The sequence below is a fragment of the Tachypleus tridentatus genome, chromosome 8 (genome assembly GCF_004210375.1).
Source record: "Tachypleus tridentatus isolate NWPU-2018 chromosome 8, ASM421037v1, whole genome shotgun sequence".
NCBI classification, from domain to species: domain Eukaryota; kingdom Metazoa; phylum Arthropoda; class Merostomata; order Xiphosura; family Limulidae; genus Tachypleus; species Tachypleus tridentatus.
This window is the reverse complement of record NC_134832.1, coordinates 54,691,051-54,711,243: the sequence shown is the minus strand read 5'-3', so window position 1 is coordinate 54,711,243 and position 20,193 is coordinate 54,691,051. Positions and strand designations below refer to the sequence as shown.

Genomic DNA, 20,193 nt, shown 5'->3' with positions numbered 1-20,193 from the left:
AATACTGGAAACTCATCTTTACACTTATGTTATAGAATACTGAAAGCTTATCTTTACACTTATGTTATAGAATACTAGAAGCGCATCTTTACACTTATGTTATAGAATACTGGAAGCTTATCTTTACACTTATGTTATAGAATACTAGAAGTTTATCTTTACACTTATGTTATAGAATACTAGAAGTTTATCTTTACACTTATGTTATAGAATACTAGAAGCTCATCTTTACACTTATGTTATAGAATACTAGAAGTTTATCTTTACACTTATGTTATAGAATACTAGAAGCTTATCTTTACACTTATGTTATAGAATACTAGAAGCTTATCTTTACACTTATGTTATAGAATACTAGAAGCTCATCTTTACACTTATGTTATAGAATACTGGAAACTCATCTTTACACTTATGTTATAGAATACTGGAAGCTTATCTTTACACTTATGTTATAGAATACTAGAAGTTTATCTTTACACTTATGTTATAGAATACTAGAAGCTCATCTTTACACTTATGTTATAGAATACTAGAAGCTCATCTTTACACTTATGTTATAGAATACTGGAAGCTTATCTTTACACTTATGTTATAGAATACTAGAAGCTTATCTTTACACTGATGTTATAGAATACTAGAAGTTTATCTTTACACTTATGTTATAGAATACTAGAAGTTTATCTTTACACTTATGTTATAGAATACTAGAAGCTTATCTTTACACTGATGTTATAGAATACTAGAAGTTTATCTTTACACTTATGTTATAGAATACTAGAAGCTTATCTTTACACTTATGTTATAGAATACTAGAAGCTTATCTTTACACTTATGTTATAGAATACTAGAAGCTCATCTTTACACTTATGTTATAGAATACTAGAAGCTCATCTTTACACTTATGTTATAGAATACTAGAAGCTTATCTTTACACTTATGTTATAGAATACTAGAAGTTTATCTTTACACTTATGTTATAGAATACTAGAAGCTCATCTTTACACTTATGTTGTAGAATACTAGAAGCTTATCTTTACACTTATGTTATAGAATACTAGAAGCTTATCTTTACACTTATGTTATAGAATACTAGGAGCTTATCTTTACACTTATGTTATAGAATACTAGAAGCTCATCTTTACACTTATATTATAGAATACTGGAAGCTTATCTTTACACTTATGTTATATAATACTTGAAGCTTATCTTTACACTGATGTTATAGAATACTGGAAGCTTATCTTTACACTTATGTTATAGAATACTAGAAGCTTATCTTTACACTTATGTTATAGAATACTAGAAGCTTATCTTTACACTTATGTTATAGAATACTAGAAGCTCATCTTTACACTTATGTTATAGAATACTGGAAGCTCATCTTTACACTTATGTTATAGAATACTGGAAGCTTATCTTTACACTTATGTTATAGAATACTAGAAGCTCATCTTTACACTTATATTATAGAATACTGGAAACTCATCTTTACACTTATGTTATAGAATACTAGAAGCTTATCTTTACACTTATGTTATAGAATACTAGAAGCTCATCTTTACACTTATGTTATAGAATACTGGAAACTCATCTTTACACTTATGTTATAGAATACTAGAAGCTCATCTTTACACTTATATTATAGAATACTAGAAGTTTATCTTTACACTTATGTTATAGAATACTAGAAGCTCATCTTTACACTTATGTTATAGAATACTAGAAGCTCATCTTTACACTTATATTATAGAATACTGGAAGCTTATCTTTACACTTATGTTATAGAATACTAGAAGCTTATCTTTACACTGATGTTATAGAATACTAGAAGTTTATCTTTACACTTATGTTATAGAATACTAGAAGTTTATCTTTACACTTATGTTATAGAATACTAGAAGCTTATCTTTACACTGATGTTATAGAATACTAGAAGTTTATCTTTACACTTATGTTATAGAATACTAGAAGCTTATCTTTACACTTATGTTATAGAATACTAGAAGCTTATCTTTACACTTATGTTATAGAATACTAGAAGCTCATCTTTACACTTATGTTATAGAATACTGGAAGCTTATCTTTACACTTATGTTATAGAATACTAGAAGCTCATCTTTACACTTATGTTATAGAATACTAGAAGCTCATCTTTACACTTATGTTATAGAATACTGAAGCTTATCTTTACACTTATGTTATAGAATACTAGAAGCTCATCTTTACACTTATGTTATAGAATACTGGAAGCTTATCTTTACACTTATGTTATAGAATACTAGAAGCTCATCTTTACACTTATGTTATAGAATACTAGAAGCTTATCTTTACACTTATGTTATAGAATACTAGAAGCTTATCTTTACACTTATGTTATAGAATACTAGAAGCTCATCTTTACACTTATGTTATAGAATACTAGAAGTTTATCTTTACACTTATGTTATAGAATACTAGAAGCTCATCTTTACACTTATGTTATAGAATACTAGAAGCTCATCTTTACACTTATGTTATAGAATACTAGAAGCTTATCTTTACACTTATGTTATAGAATACTAGAAGCTTATCTTTACACTTATGTTATAGAATACTAGAAGCTCATCTTTACACTTATGTTATAGAATACTAGAAGCTTATCTTTACACTTATGTTATAGAATACTAGAAGCTCATCTTTACACTTATGTTATAGAATACTAGAAGCTTATCTTTACACTTATGTTATAGAATACTAGAAGCTCATCTTTACACTTATGTTATAGAATACTAGAAGCTTATCTTTACACTTGTGTTATAGAATACTAGAAGCTCATCTTTACACTTATGTTATAGAATACTAGAAGCTTATCTTTACACTTATGTTATAGAATACTAGAAGCTTATCTTTACACTTATGTTATAGAATACTAGAAGCTTATCTTTACACTTATGTTATAGAATACTAGAAGCTTATCTTTACACTTATGTTATAGAATACTAGAAGCTCATCTTTACACTTATGTTATAGAATACTAGAAGCTTATCTTTACACTTATGTTATAGAATACTAGAAGCTCATCTTTACACTTATGTTATAGAATACTGGAAGCTCATCTTTACACTTATGTTATAGAATACTAGAAGCTTATCTTTACACTTATGTTATAGAATACTAGAAGCTCATCTTTACACTTGTGTTATAGAATACTAGAAGCTCATCTTTACACTTATGTTGTAGAATACTAGAAGCTTATCTTTACACTTATGTTATAGAATACTAGAAGCTTATCTTTACACTTATGTTATAGAATACTAGAAGCTCATCTTTACACTTATGTTATAGAATACTAGAAGCTCATCTTTACACTTATGTTATAGAATACTAGAAGCTTATCTTTACACTTATGTTATAGAATACTAGAAGCTTATCTTTACACTTATGTTATAGAATACTAGAAGCTCATCTTTACACTTATGTTATAGAATACTAGAAGCTCATCTTTACACTTATGTTATAGAATACTGGAAGCTCATCTTTACACTTATGTTATAGAATACTAGAAGCTTATCTTTACACTTATGTTATAGAATACTAGAAGCTCATCTTTACACTTATGTTATAGAATACTGGAAGCTCATCTTTACACTTATGTTATAGAATACTAGAAGCTTATCTTTACACTTATGTTATAGAATACTAGAAGCTCATCTTTACACTTATGTTATAGAATACTAGAAGCTCATCTTTACACTTATGTTATAGAATACTAGAAGCTTATCTTTACACTTATGTTATAGAATACTAGAAGCTCATCTTTACACTTATGTTATAGAATACTAGAAGCTCATCTTTACACTTGTGTTATAGAATACTAGAAGCTCATCTTTACACTTATGTTGTAGAATACTAGAAGCTTATCTTTACACTTATGTTATAGAATACTAGAAGCTTATCTTTACACTTATGTTATAGAATACTAGAAGCTTATCTTTACACTTATGTTATAGAATACTAGAAGCTTATCTTTACACTTATGTTATAGAATACTAGAAGCTCATCTTTACACTTGTGTTATAGAATACTAGAAGCTCATCTTTACACTTATGTTGTAGAATACTAGAAGCTTATCTTTACACTTATGTTATAGAATACTAGAAGCTTATCTTTACACTTATGTTATAGAATACTAGAAGCTCATCTTTACACTTATGTTATAGAATACTAGAAGCTTATCTTTACACTTATGTTATAGAATACTAGAAGCTTATCTTTACACTTATGTTATAGAATACTAGAAGCTCATCTTTACACTTATGTTATAGAATACTAGAAGCTCATCTTTACACTTATGTTATAGAATACTAGAAGCTTATCTTTACACTTATGTTATAGAATACTAGAAGCTTATCTTTACACTTATGTTATAGAATACTAGAAGCTCATCTTTACACTTATGTTATAGAATACTAGAAGCTTATCTTTACACTTGTGTTATAGAATACTAGAAGCTCATCTTTACACTTATGTTATAGAATACTAGAAGCTCATCTTTACACTTATGTTATAGAATACTAGAAGCTTATCTTTACACTTATGTTATAGAATACTAGAAGCTCATCTTTACACTTATGTTATAGAATACTAGAAGCTCATCTTTACACTTATGTTATAGAATACTAGAAGCTTATCTTTACACTTATGTTATAGAATACTAGAAGCTTATCTTTACACTTATGTTATAGAATACTAGAAGCTTATCTTTACACTTATGTTATAGAATACTGGAAGTTTATCTTTACACTTATGTTATAGAATACTGGAAGCTCATCTTTACACTTATGTTATAGAATACTAGAAGCTTATCTTTACACTTATGTTATAGAATACTAGAAGCTCATCTTTACACTTATGTTATAGAATACTAGAAGCTTATGTTATAGTTATAACTTTTTCTACAAATTTACATTTCATAAAACGTCTGATTACAACAAGTAGTCTAACTGTCATGACTTTTAGTACAGTATAGTATAACCAAGTAGAGCATTGAAACACGGTGATAACATAAACATACATACAGACAACAAATGCGCTAATGGTAATTGATACTAACAAACAAGTGAAATAAGAAACCTGATTTTATTTTATCAAATTAGCAAGATTAATTATTTATTATTACTTCATTGCTTATCACTGGTTACAGTTTTGTACTCTAAAACACGTCAGTTACACGGAAACAAGGGTCCCCCGCTTGCACAGTGGTAACTCTACGAGTTTACAGTGCTAAAACCAGGGATTCGGTTCACTTCAGTGGACACAGCAGATAGACAGATGTGGCTTTGCTATTAGAAAAACACATAAACTCACACAGAAACAAGACGATTGATTATTCCTGCCATCTAGTGACAATTTATGAAATTTACATTGACAATGTTGACAATAATATGATACGTATTACTTGTTCCATTACTTATATTCAATTTTTGAGGATTTCTTTGCCTACGATGATAGACCATTATTAGGCATACGATTACCATTTTGAATAATTACATAAACGTCAGTTCGTTGGCCAAAAAAGTATTGTATTCCAAAACTCATAATTTTCAGAACATGATATTTTGCAAAATGAAATATAAAAAAATTGGTAATAGATCAGTTCTGTTATATTAAAATCACAGACTTATTCACATAAAATCAACATGTCAAATATTGTGAGTGTACATCAAGTTGTTTTGAAATGAAAATTAAAATCGTAATTGTTACAAGCTTTAGAAGGACCTCGAAAGACTAAAATTGTAATTGTTACAAGCTTTAGAAGGACCTCGGGAGACTAAAATTGTAATTGTTACAAGCTTTAGAAGGACCTCGGGAGACTAAAATTGTAATTGTTACAAGCTTTAGAAGGACCTCGGGAGACTAAAATTGTAATTGTTACACGCTTTAGAAGAACCTCGGGAGACTAAAATTGTAATTGTTACAAGCTTTAGAAGAACCTCGGGAGACTAAAATTGTAATTGTTACAAGCTTTAGAAGGACCTCGGGAGACTAAAATTGTAATTATGTGCACAAAAGACTTATTATGCTTTAAAGCGTCTAATGTTCTATCAAAATATATATTGAATATTACGTGTGATAATTAATACCATTTACAAAACAGCTTTAGTTAGATTATAATTTTATACTATGAATCATATTATTCAAATGTAAGTTAATCTTTCGCTTACTCACAGTCATTAAAATCAAATTACTCAAATGATTGAGAATATTCATTATAAATGTAACATTTTTACAATATAAGATTTCCTAAAATATTTTTAACGAAAGTCTTAAACCAAAAATTGCATAACCATAATATTTGCTTAAACAACTGTATTGAGTGGCACAATTAATTCTAAAGATAATTTACAGGCAACTTGCCGTAAAACTCTGCTCGTACAGATACGTACAGATACGAAAATATGTTATCATAAAAAACTTGGTCGACAAAAGACAACTACTTTACTACTTAAGTTATACATTAATGTCATTGATTTTTATTTAGAATCTAACGCAGTCAATCTTTCTGAATGTGTGCTCGATTTTCGCTAATTATAACAAATAGTTTGCAATGACGAGATTCAATTCAATATTTTTCGTATGCTCTTTACTCTGAATTATACGTTATCGTCTCAAATATTAGCTTAGTCTACTGGTAACAATATATTAACAGAATCTAAACAATTGCTCCATATGAGTGTTTACACTGTAATAAAAACACGATTGTGCATGTATATGACTAGTAGTTCCTATTGAATTGAAATGAAATTCGTAACTGGACATTGTTCATCCAACGATTTCTAATTTAGTCTTGGTGGAAAAATATATTGGATACTTAGTTGTTGATGGCTCTGGGGTTCCTAATAGTCTTTGCATTTTCAACTTCTGAATAGGTGCATTAATGTTTCCTTTACGAATTATGTTCATGTCGAGTTTATGAAACTAACGCATTGTAATGAACAGCAATAATCACCAGTATACATATTATTGTACCAAGTTGGTTCTATACTCCATTTTTATTTTCGTTTAATCGATTCATTCATCTCTCATCTGTGTTTTGTGATGTAGGATTTGCCTTGATGGTAACAGTCAAGAGGTGAATCTGTCTAATTAATCCTAATTTATAACTGGCAGTCAAGGACTCAGAAGTGGTCCAGGCAAAAAAAAATTATCCTTAAAATATTCTTCTTCCAGAGTAAAAAAACGTAAACCAAACACATCTATTGAAGTGAAGCGTTAAGACGGTAACTTAAAAATTTGTGTGACACTTATAATCTGGTTTGAATTTCGCGCAAAACTACATGAGGGCTATCTACGCTAGCCATCCCTAATTTAGTAGTGTAAGACTAGAGGGAAGGCAGGTAGTCATCACCATCCACCGTCAACTCTTGGGCTACTCTTTTAGCAACGAATAGTTGGATTGGTCGTCACGTTATAATGCCCGCACGACTGAGAGGGCGAGCATGTTTGGTGTGATGAGGATTCGAACCCGCAACCCTCGGACTACCAGTCAAGTACCTTAACCACCTGGCCGTGCTGGGTCACGTATAAACTTCTGAATTATTACACACAAGAACGTTTATCCCTTAATCACCTAAACTAATTAATTATTTTATTTGATTTTTGTCTTGGTACTGCACTTAGATAATAAAGAAACGGTTGATTGAACATAGAATTACAAAATTAATGTAACCGTCTCAGCTATACAATGATTTTGATCTTAGCTGCACAATAATAAGTTATAGGAATTATTTTTTAGTGTTGTTAAGAGTAAGCATACACAAGAGACGCTCTATGTTCTACTAATTGCGGGTATCAAAACCCAATGTTTGGGCCTTCAGACTTATCGCTGAGCCACCGAGAGAGTACAACAGACCACTGACTGACGTACTGTATTTTATTGTTTTTTGAAAACTTAACGTAAATATTTTGCACGAACTGTTTCATGAAACGTATTTTACAATTACTTATAAAACCAAACCACTGTTGGTCGTCATGTATCTTGATAGCAAAATATAATTAAATCATGTCCTATATAATTTTGATGTCACTGAACTTAAGCAAACGTAACGTTATTAAAACTTATAATATTTTTTAGGAGAAAACCCAGCAGCCATGCATCATGGTGGAAAAGCCAACCAAAGTGAACGTCGTTTCCATGTGAACTTCCAGTTCCTGGTTCTTGCTATGGCTCAACTGGGAGTATCACAAATAACCAGATAGCTTCGTGGATTACGATCATCTAAAACCAAACTAGATAAAATACTTTTTGTACTAACATCCCCCTGGTTTTGTTTTTGTTTGCTTTCAATTTTCAATGTCCGAACACTTTAGTGGACACGTACTTTGAAGGGCGGCGAGAAAACCTAGTTCAAACCAAGACATCAGCGCAGCCAACTGTCTTGACACCCTCAATTCCGTGTTTAAGTATTTGCTTTGTCACAGTGATGTGTGGTTTTTTTGTATGCCTAAACGTCTGTAGACATTTCTCGTAAAACAACATGACGATATACAAAACAGCAGTAAATAAACTCGACTACAATTGTCAAAAAATTTGGCAAAAAAAAATGATTTCTGACTTGAGTCATTTATACTATATCATGAAACATGATTTCTGTGAGAAGTTATTAAGCATTTACCGTAACAAACAAACGTACGAACTTTAGAGAAGAGACGATACAAGCACTTTTCTAATTCTTCGTCAAATTGACTCACCAACAATAACGAGCAATAGTTTCTTGAATGTCAATGTCTTGTGTGTATACAACGTAATCGCTTTAAGCCTATAGTGATTGTTGAGATCTCATTGTTTAACAATGATATAGTAAAAAAAAAAAAGAATTTCTTTCCGAACCATTGTCATGGATCGACCAGCATTTTATGACAGAATATATCATATGGTTGTTTTCTTGACGATATGAAGAAACTCTTACACAAACAGCAAGGAAAAAAAAATGCTCCGCTTTACAAACTTGTATAATCTCATCACTAGGATTAGCCCTTGTATGTAATAAAACGGGCTTTTATTCATGTTAATGAGAAATATAGACGTGCTTTCGGTATGCAAAAGGATGATCCAAGTCGAAACTGAAGCCTTATGGAAGTAGATATAATATATACTTGACGACTAGGTCTGGAAGCTGGTATGAATCAAAGAAATAGACTAACATATGAGTCGCGGTTAATTATATGGACCGTGGAAATAGATGAGGATTTGAAAGTTTATTGTCAATATGGATAAAAAAACAGCTTAAAATTGGATTATCCATTGTTATTGTGGAGTGTAAAAACGGATTAGCATTTGAAGCTGTGTTGCTAATACGAATCAAAGATGCAATTAATATTTGTTTCGTGGTTGATACCAGAGATCACAATAACGGATAATCATATGAATATCTGTTGCTTAGATAAATCAATAGATTATCCAGAAATTGAGAATTAACCTTGCTATGATTATTGCATATTCTCACGTCTCTCAAGACTAATGGTGTTTAACAGAATTATGTAATTACTCAAGCATTGGTACTCTCGTACGCATATGTGTGTTTATAAAGAAATAAATAACTATTGTATAGGAACGTTAGGCTTAAACATGTAATCAAAAGTCATCCATTAATCGCTAAACGTTTTGTGTTTGCTTAATATATCTGTTCAACAATCTGTGTTTGAAGTTGGTTCAAGATCCTGAAATCAAACTACTCTTTTATTACAAATATTTATATCTGATTCTTATAATTCAGTAACAAAAACTTTAATATAATTCCATATTTTGAATTGAGGCCAAGTTCTTTCAGCCACACGCTTCTCTGATTTGTCAGATAAAAAGGTAGATAAATAGCCTCATTGTGTGAGTGTGATATAAATATAATTTACAAAATAATTAATTCCTCTTTTGTGTTTAGTAATTGAATCGAACAAAATTATTTATTTGAAACTTTTATTGATAATATATCACAAAAATTATTATTGATAACTAGATGATATTGGTCGATTGTCTTCTTGTAGTTGCGGCTATCTTGTTTTTGTTATTGTTCTCAGTGTTTATTCAAATGTGTGAAAATGTGGGCTTCTAAGAAACACATAACAAATAGGCAGCGAGCTTTATCGACATTCCTTGACCTTAAGTTTCGTAACTGAATTAGTGAAAAACAAAACGTTGTATTAAAAGTTGTATGTCATATTAATAAACGTAAACTGTTGACGTCACTGGTATTGTCTGATGTTTGTTTTAAAAACAGAAATAATACAAGTTAAATCATCTAAAAATCAACACTTCACATGTTAGATGAATGATGTATAAGCTACACGTCGAGTAAATGAAGTCTATTCCGTTGAGTTCCAGGTTCGAGTTTCATTCTGTTTTTTACCCACAGCTAAATTTTAGAGATTTGCTTTGGTTTGTTTTGAATTTCGCGCAAAGCTACACGAGGGTTATATGCGTTAGCCATCTCTAAGTTAGCAGTGTAAGACTAGAGGGAAAGCAGCTAGTCATCACCACCCACCATCAACTCTTGAGCCACTCTTTTACCAACAAATAGTAGAATTGATCGTAACTCTATAACGCTCCCACGGGAAGTATGTTTGGTGTGACGGGGATTCGAACTCGCGACCTTCAGATTACGAGTCGAGTGCCTTAACCACCTTAGATATTAATTCAAACATTCTAATATTTTATATACGGGTCTCGATAATTATTACTAATAATACGGATTGTGTAATTTCATTTCATAAACTTAGCTTAATCCGTACACATCAGATGACCTATTAACAGTAATTTTGGGCCCAGCATGGCCAGGTGGTTAGGGCGGTCGACTTGTAATCTGAGGGTCTCAGGTTCGAATACCCGTCACAACAAACGTGGTCGCTCTTTCAGCCGTGGGGGCGTTATAATGTCAATCCCACTATTCGTTGGTAAAAGAATAGCCCAAGAGTTGTCGGTGGGTGGTGATGACCGGCTGCCTTTCCTCTAGTCTTACACTGCTAAATTATGGACAGCTAGCGCAGATAGCCCTAGTGTAGACGTGCGCGAAATTCCAATACAAACATACAGTCGTTCGGACAGGTTGAAAGACTGAAAAGATTGACCAGTGTTTCTCAACCGGGTTCTGCGATATTTTAGCAAAACGGTATAAAAAATAACAAATACATTACTACGTCACTCATTTCAAAAGTTTCTATATGTACTAAGAAACAAATAAAGGCTGTCAAATGTGTTGTTACTGCTACACACCATCTTGTCTAACTCTTGTTCATTTCTACGTCATTTCAATGAGAACCTCTTGAGGGTTGTCTCTATGGTCCCCTCTGTGGCCACACCACTATTAACTAGACTATAAAACGTTAAAAGAGCGATGGAACTTGTAGTCAATATATCGTGAGCAAAAGAGCAGAAATAATTAAAAGAACAGTGAGATAGAATTTTGTATTAGATATCTTCTAAACGAAAAGTGGTTTATCATCCAGGAAGAAACACTTTTATGTTGCAAAAACTCGTAAAATAAAGTAATAGGAGATAATATACGTAGAGTAATGCACGTTAAATTGACAATGAAAAACTCGCTATAAGTTAATTATTCACAATATCATATAAGAGCTCGAAGTACGGTAACAATCTAACTTAAGATTAATGGCATATTATAAAACCGATGTTCTATGTCTCGTGCTGCCTTGGAAGAACTTCCTCATTCTCGTCGTCTTGATGACGGTCCATTGTCCGACGGTCAGTTTTCATTGTTACATGTTTATACGAATGATGCTGGAATCAACACGAGGCCTAATAAACCTTGAAAACCGTTTCAACATTCTTTCATCTGCCTACGTGGATGATGAAATTTAAGACCACTTTTAGCACATCAAAACCATATAACTCTACTGGAGTTGCACTAGAGGACCTTAGAGCCCGAAGGTGGGTTGATATGTTGCTAGTCTTTCCCGTTTAATTTCTCAAAAAAACAGGTCCTGAGATCAAGGTATGAATAATATATGCGGAGTTCTGGCTTGCCTCAGTCATTACCAGCCACATTTTATAGGAGAACTCTCTTTTTTAATCGTAGCCATTAAGGAAGACATATTGTTTCATAATTAACTTTTATCCATGTGTACCAAAGCACCTGACATTAACGATTTAAGGTGACTGTTAAAATTCTATGTTTAAAACAGTCAAATGAATGCTAAAATATTATTTTTTTTTTTTTTCTACCACATTAAATTTCTATTATTTTCCTAGGTAACAACTAAAGGAGTTGATTTTTATGAGTGTATAAATCTGAAGAAAAACAAACAAAAATAAACTTTCATTTCAATCAACTTTCTATAACGACCAATAAGATTTGTATTTTGATAAATTGTTCAGGCAGAGCATTCATTATGAAACTTTGTAGAATGGACGACAACTTCCTGTTGTGGAGACACAAGTGCAGAGGACGACGTTTCGAAAGTCTTCCGCCTTTCGTCTTCAGGTCACTGTGTGTGTGTTTAAGTTGTTGTCGGTATTTTACAGTGCCCTATAAGGCTTTCGAAACGTCGTCCTCTACACTTGTTGCCCTATAAGGCTTTCGAAACGTCGTCCTCTACACTTGTTGCCCTAAAAGGCTTTCGAAACGTTGTCCTCTACACTTGTGTCTCCGCAACAGACAGTTGCCGTCCATCCTACAGAGTTTCATCAAGATGTATGCTTATGCAGATGAATCAAAGATACTTTAATTTTAAACCAAAAAGTCAAATTAAGTCAACACAACTACAGAAATATCCACAGTTATATGTTAAAGTTCATTACCAAACAATCGTCAAATAATAGAATACGCTGGACTCTCGTATTTTGATTAAGTCGTCATTCAACTGCTTCCCAGTGGCTTTTGACACATTTAGCTGGAAAAAAAATTATCCACTATAAATGAAAATGATTTCTATACACGTTAAAAAGTATAAACAAAATCATCTGACAGTGATTGTTTTCTTATAGCAAAGGGGCCCTGTATGGCCAGGTGGGTTAAGACGTTCGACTCGTAATCTGAGGGTCGCGGATTCGAATCCCGATCGCACCAAACATGCTCGCCCTTTCAGCCGTAGGGGCGTTACAAGTTATGGTCAATCCAACTATTCGTTGGTAAAAAAGTAGCCCCAGAGTTGGCGGTAGGTGGTGATGACTAGCTGCCTTCCTCTCTAGTCTTACACTGCTAAATTAGAACGGCTAGCGCAGACAGCCCTCGAGTAGCTTTGCGCAAAATTAAAAAAACAAAACAAAGTCACATCGGGCTATCTGCTGAGTCCCAGCGAGGGGAATCGATCCCCTAATTTTAGCGTTGTAAATCCGTAAACATACCGCTGTACTATCGGGGGACGGATCTGGTAAACTCTAATCCGATATATAAAAATGTATTCACAGTGTTATCCGGAATTTCCAATAAAACAAACTTGTTGATTTTTCTCTTTATTTCTTGTGTCAAGATAAAAAAGTGTTTTCGTTCATTCAAGAAGTAACAACAAGTGTATTTCGCATTATAAACCATTGTGAGAGTTATCTTGAATATATGAACAATTACCATACTATTAAACAGTTGTAAGCAAGTTCCGGAGAATTGTTATTATTTTGAATTAAGCACAAAGCTACACAATGGGCTATCTGTGCTCTGTCCACCACGGGTATCGAAACCCGGTTTTTAGCGTTGTAAGTCCGCAGACATACCGCTGAGCCACTGAGGGGGGCAAATTATTGTTGTTGTTGTTTTCAATTAAGCACAAAGCTACACAATGGGCTATCTGTGCTCTGTCCACCACGGGTATCGAAACCCAGAATTTAGCGTTGTAAGTCCGCAGACATACCGTTGAGCCACTGGGGGGGCAAGTTATTGTTGTTGTTGTTTTCAATTAAGCACAAAGCTACACAATGGACTATCTGTGCTCTGTCCACCACGGGTATCGAAACCCGGTTTTTAGCGTTGTAAGTCCGCAGACATACCGCTGAGCCACTGGGAGCAGTTCCGGAGAAAAGAAAACATAGACGAATAATTTATTTAAAAAACGTTAAGTTGTGACAATATTTTCACAGAAATCTTACGATTATCTTTGAATAATTAGAGAAATAATGATATAATCATGTTATGAGATAACGATATTGTATTTCTAAAACATTCGATAAAACCATTTAGATAAATTACTCAGATATGATCTTTATAGGTTATCGAGCCTTTACGCTTAAAATGTAGTTACATAAATGTTTAAGTTCTTGAAAAAAAATTTAAAAATTCAGCTTTCGCTTATGATAAATTTTAAAGACAATTTGTTTAGAGACATGAATATGTTTTCTTACACAAATTCGTTTTAAACACGGATTTCTACGATACTTGAAAACCGTTTTATAAGAGAGGTTGGTTGAAGATTATAGTAAAATAAGGTTGTACAACATTAATGCATTTTATTTGGTGAATAAACTGTCCTTCGCCATGTTTCTATCCACTCTTCTTCGCCGTGTTTACAGGACAGTAAAAGGAAACATTGGGACAGCATATTAATTATTGCTCATGAATATACGTCATTTTCAATTTGTATTTGCATGTAGATAAATGTTTAAGTTAAATTTTACATATACATAAGAATTATTACAAAAAAAAACGTAACTAAAGTGCAAATCTAGCGAATTAAACATTTGTTTGAGAAAAGAAACACATTAGGGCAGATTTTATCTGACGAAATGAAATACAAGGCTATCCGTAACTTATTACCACTGAGAGTTTCAACTCATCCAGTTACAGATAGGAGCTCTCGTATAACTAATGTGGATAAATCTGGATAAAGCTGTATCTGAGAAAATTAAGCCCACGGTTATTGATAAGGGCGGCGTTTCCATGGTAACAGTAAGTTGTAAAGGCACCAAAAGCGTAATTTTCAATAGATAACGTTGACATTCATATTTGAATGTGATAGACGTTAGAACGTATCGTGAAACAAAAATAGGAAAATCTTTTTTACTGCACAACCAACTGCATTATTAAACAATCAGGTTATGAAATGAATAGTCTTTGTTAGTGGTGCACAATTATCGTAATACTAAGGTGCAGAGCCACTTAATACGTAATATGCATATAAACTCTGATGATGAATAGCGGTTAGTCATGTCTTCATTATGAATGTATCTCGAAATAGAAGTGGTTAGTTACATGCTGCCGCTGGTGTTTTTACCAATTTTCGACTTGTCAGAAGAAATATGACTCCGTCTTCTGTCAAATTACACGTTCAACCAGAGGCGAATTTCCAGTTTTGTCTAATAAATCAAGTGTTAGAAGCGAGACGAAAATGGATGACTGCAGACACCAGCACTGGTGGCAGGTGATGGTGCGATTAATAGGAAAAATATTGTAGCTCGAGCTTTCCCTCCCCCTCAACGAAATACCAACTTTTCGAAACGTTACATCTCTCGTACTTCACCAAACACGTTATCGAAAATACAGTGGAACGTGGCACGTGTTTTGATTTGAATTTAGCACCAACAGCGTGATAGACGCTCACGCGAAATACCTCATGACGCGACACGCAGAGAACGCTATGTGTTCCATACTAGATTTATGGCATTTATCACGAGAAACGTAAACATTATTAACCGTAGCTTAAATATATAACATTATGTATTGTTGTAAAATAAAATATTATTTCTATTCTAAAATACACGCATAATTTCTGGTTTTCCATCGCAATTCTTCCAGGGATTTATCTTTAATTATTTTAGTATTATTTACTTGGTTATTGTTTTATATTCTATCGCGAAGGTTTGTTTTGTTTTTTTGTTTCGAATTTTCGCGCAAAACTACTCGAGGGCTATCTGCGCTAGCCGTCCCTAATTTACCAGTGTAAGACTAGAGGGAAGGCAGCTAGTCATCACCACCCACCGCCAACTCTTGGGCTACTGTTTTACCAACGAATAGTGGGATTGACCATCACATTATAGCGTCCCCACGGCTGAAATGGCATGCATGTGTGGCGCGAGGGGGGTTCAAACCCGCGATTACGAGTCGAGCGCCTTAACCACCTGGCCATTTAGCCCAGGTTAGAAGTCGAGTGATTTAACCCACCTGGCCATGCCGGGCCTGAATGTTAAGTTAATCTTTAGACTATTATTTATATTTGGTAATAATTGAGGTGTTGTTGTTATATATAGATATTTCTTATTTCTATATATATAGTTTAATGTTTTGATAATAAATAAGCACTGATAAAGAAATGATTTATGATAAATAACATCGACCAGTTAACCTAATTGAATACATTGATTTCCTTCGTATAATTTAATTAATTTTATTTTGATTTCATATTATTATGAAGAAATAAATTCTTTCTTGTGGTGGCGGTATTGTCATGTTTATCAATATACAAATATCATTCGCTTTTATCATAAGTTTACTGAGAAAACTTTAGCTCTAGGCGATTATATTTTAAAGTTATAATTTGTTGAATATATTTCTAATCTAAAAATATAATTAGAAAATGTATTTAGTTATGGATTCTTCTTTACAGGTTTATTAATATTTTGATATTCGTAAGTGTCAAGAAATGAAAAAATTGAGGTAATAATTTCTTTTTGGATTTTCGCGCAAAGCTACACGAGGGCTATTTGCGCTATCCGTCCCTAATTTTGCAGTGCAAGACTAGAGAGAAGGCAGCTAATCATCACCACCCACCGCCAACTCTTGGGCTATTCTTTTGCCAACGAATCAGTCAAAATGTTGAAATAGACCACGTTTGTAATCAGTCAAAATGTTGAAATAGACCACGTTTGTATTCAGTCAAAATGTTGAAATAGACCACGTTTGTATTCAGTCAAAATTTTGAAATAGACCACGTTTGTAATCAGTCAAAATGTTGCAATAGACCACGTTTGTAATCAGTTAAAATGTTGAAATAGACCACGTTTGTATTCAGTCAAAATGTTGAAATAGACCACGTTTGTAATCAGTCAAAATGTTGAAATAGACCACGTTTGTATTCAGTCAAAATGTTGAAATAGACCACGTTTGTAATCAGTCAAAATGTTGAAATAGACCACGTTTGTAATCAGTTAAAATGTTGAAATAGACCACGTTTGTATTCAGTCAAAATGTTGAAATAGACCACGTTTGTAATCAGTCAAAATGTTGAAATAGACCACGTTTGTAATCAGTCAAAATGTTGAAATAGACCACGTTTGTATTCAGTCAAAATTTTGAAATAGACCACGTTTGTAATCAAAACAATCGCATCCTTTTATATAGAAAGCATTTTAAAACATAAAAAATTGTAATTTGCTTATATAAAATATCTAGATTCAAAATAATGAATGGAGGTAGTTATTTGATGAAAGGCTGTAGAGAACATACTTCGACTGTTAACAGTATTTCTAACTGTATACAAAAAATGATTTGGTTTGTTTTGAATTTTGAGCAAAGCTATTCGAGGGCTATTTGCGCCAGCCGTCCCTAATTTAGTAGTGTAAGACTAGAGGGGAAGTAGCTAGTCATTATCACCCACCGCCAACTCTTGGGCTATTCTTTTGCCAACGAATAGTGCGATTGACCGTCACATTATAATGTCTTCGTCCTCACGGCTGAAAGGGCGAGCATATTTGGTGCGACGGAGACTCAAACCCGAGACCCTCAGATCTCCAATTCTTTTTTCCTCCCTCAAACAAAATAAACAGTAAGTACTAAATTATTTGTATGATCTTTTTATTCGCGTTTTTTTTTTTTAGGGTTTATCGTTAGAACGTCTCATTCACTCTTTTTATCCAATGTATTTTTTATTACTTCTCATAACAAAAGTAAGAAACCGTGCCCCTGTTAAGTTCTTACAATTCGATCTGATTCTAATAACGATATCGTTCAATACACTTAGCAGTCTGTATTGTATAGACCGGGAAACAGCACGCAATATCGTGACAGCTGTAACTTCTCTCTTGGGCAGTCGTCACCGGTAAAGGTTTAACAGTGAAAGCTGTACTGTGAAAATGCCAGGTTTAGTTGTAAGGAAGCATACGCTTCGCGTGGAAACGCATCATTCTCTAATGGCTCAATAGCGTCTTCAGTTGTAAAGATGATATGCTCTGTCAGAGAACGAAAGGACTCGCTCAGCATGGCAACGAGTTTCCTAGCAACATCTTCTTCAGCTTGACGATAAGTTATCACTTTTGCTTGGGTTTCCGGGTACTGAACTGATAAAATACCAGTAAAGAGTTCATGAATTTTCTGGTAAAACCCCAGCAGCTAAAAGCAATGTGAAGAAGGTTCTTTTCTGAACGGTATTATGTCAAGACCAGCTGTTCCGCAAGAACATGCCTTCATAAAGGGTGCGGTCGTTACACGGTCATCCATTACTTTTCTCTACCTTCCTCGAGATAAAGAGAAGTGACAACGTTAGTATTATGCACTAATCCTAAGTTTCCTATTTAGAATGATAAGAGATAACCGCCTCTTTTCACCTAGAAGCCCTATCTTCACCAACGCCACAGATATTGTCTTTACAACAATTAAGGAAATTCGAACTTTTTAGCTAACATTGTTTACTGAATAAAAAAATTGGTGCCTGAAAAAGTAAAATTACACATCTAAAATAAGTTGTGAAAAACTGAGTTCATAATTAATTCTGAGACACACTTGAGTGTTGTTTGTTTGTTTTTTGAATTTCGCACAAAGTTACTCGAGAGCTATCTGCGTTAGCCGTCACTAATTTAGCAGTGTAAGACTAGAGGGAAGGCAGCTAGTCATCACCACCCACCGCCAACTTTTGGACTACTCTTTTATCAAAGAATAGTAGGATTGACCGTCACATTATAACGCCCCCACGGCTGGGAGGGCGAGCATGTTTGGCGCGATTCGAGCGCGAACCCACGACCCTCAGATTACGAAGCGCACGCCTTAATGCGCTAGGTCATGTCAGGCCCTTTGTTTTTAGGAATTTCGTGCAAAGTTACTCGAGGGCTATCTGCGTTAGCCGTCCCTAATTTAGCAGTGTAAGACTAAAGGGAAGGCAGCTAGTCATCACCATCCACCGCCAACTTTTGGACTACTCTTTTATCAAAGAATAGTAGGATTGACTTTCACGTAATAACGCCCCCACGGCTGAAAGGGCAAGCATGTTTGATGTGAAAGGGATTCGAACCCGCGACCCTCAGATTAGGAGTCGAGTGATTTAACCAGTTGGCCATGCCGGGCCTTTTTGAGTGTTGTATTATAATAAATAAATTCACGTTGTTTAATTACATGGCATAACAGTGCTTAAAAGAGGGAACAGAGAACTATGCATTGTGTGATTTCTTTCCTAATTTCTGGTGAAAGAGACTTTGTTCTGACATTTTAACATCTGAATAATTGTGATATGACAGGATATGAAATTATGTTTCCTAATGAGACAAAAAGCAAACTAATTTGTACAACTGATTTAGACATTGTATTAAAACAATAAAAAACACCAAGTCGTTTGAGAACCACGGTTATTATAAAATTGCGATCAAACTTTATGAATCAGGACTATATTTTCACGTTGCTTGGCGTTTCGTGGGTGACGTGATTGCACTGAAAACTGATCACTTTTGTGATGGGTGTTAACAAACACTACCGATATACAATATTCATACAGTCGGATCGTAAAAGTGTGTTCAGATGGACGATATAGAATTTCCAAGACAGGAATATCCCCTGTACTTCAAGATACTGAAAAACAAAGAAGCATGGATCAATTTGGGAAACAAGGATTATCCATGTGGAGACTTAGAACAAGTCTTCTCCCAACAGTGATAAACAGTTGCAGTATATTGTAAGAGGTGAGAATTTACGAACGCAGAAATTGGTGTGAAAATTCATCCACGCGCACAAGAGTGATCTTCATTTGAACACGAAACCAACAAAGCATGGGTTCAACAACATATAGTTTTCTAGTCAAATCAGTGAATCTAATATGCATACTTCTCCACACTAAACTACACCAGCCAAATGTCTGTTCGCAACGCCTATTTCATCATACAGCTCAAGTTGGAATTGAGAGGCCATAATCCTCATACAATAAATGGATTAGGAAAATTTTACAGGGAAGAATAAGTGTTTTGAAAATGACAGCCTTATGATAAAACCTATTGAACATAAAATCACACTGCAGGGTTATTGTCAAGATGCACAATCGTAAAACAGAACATGACTGGATGTAGCAACACGTGGTAAG

General features: G+C 33.5%; 1 protein-coding gene across 1 annotated transcript in view; it reads left to right on the top strand.

The window, feature by feature from the left end:
* Nucleotides 1–10,221, top strand: part of LOC143222418 (uncharacterized) — a 102,073-nt gene extending 91,852 nt beyond the window's left edge. Inside the window, exon 5 of the mRNA XM_076448920.1 lies at nt 8,114–10,221. Within this exon, the coding sequence (XP_076305035.1) occupies nt 8,114–8,238 (125 nt within the window). The 3' untranslated portion in view covers nt 8,239–10,221. The remainder of the gene's footprint in view (nt 1–8,113) is intronic.
* The last annotated feature ends 9,972 nt before the right edge of the window (nt 10,222–20,193 follow it).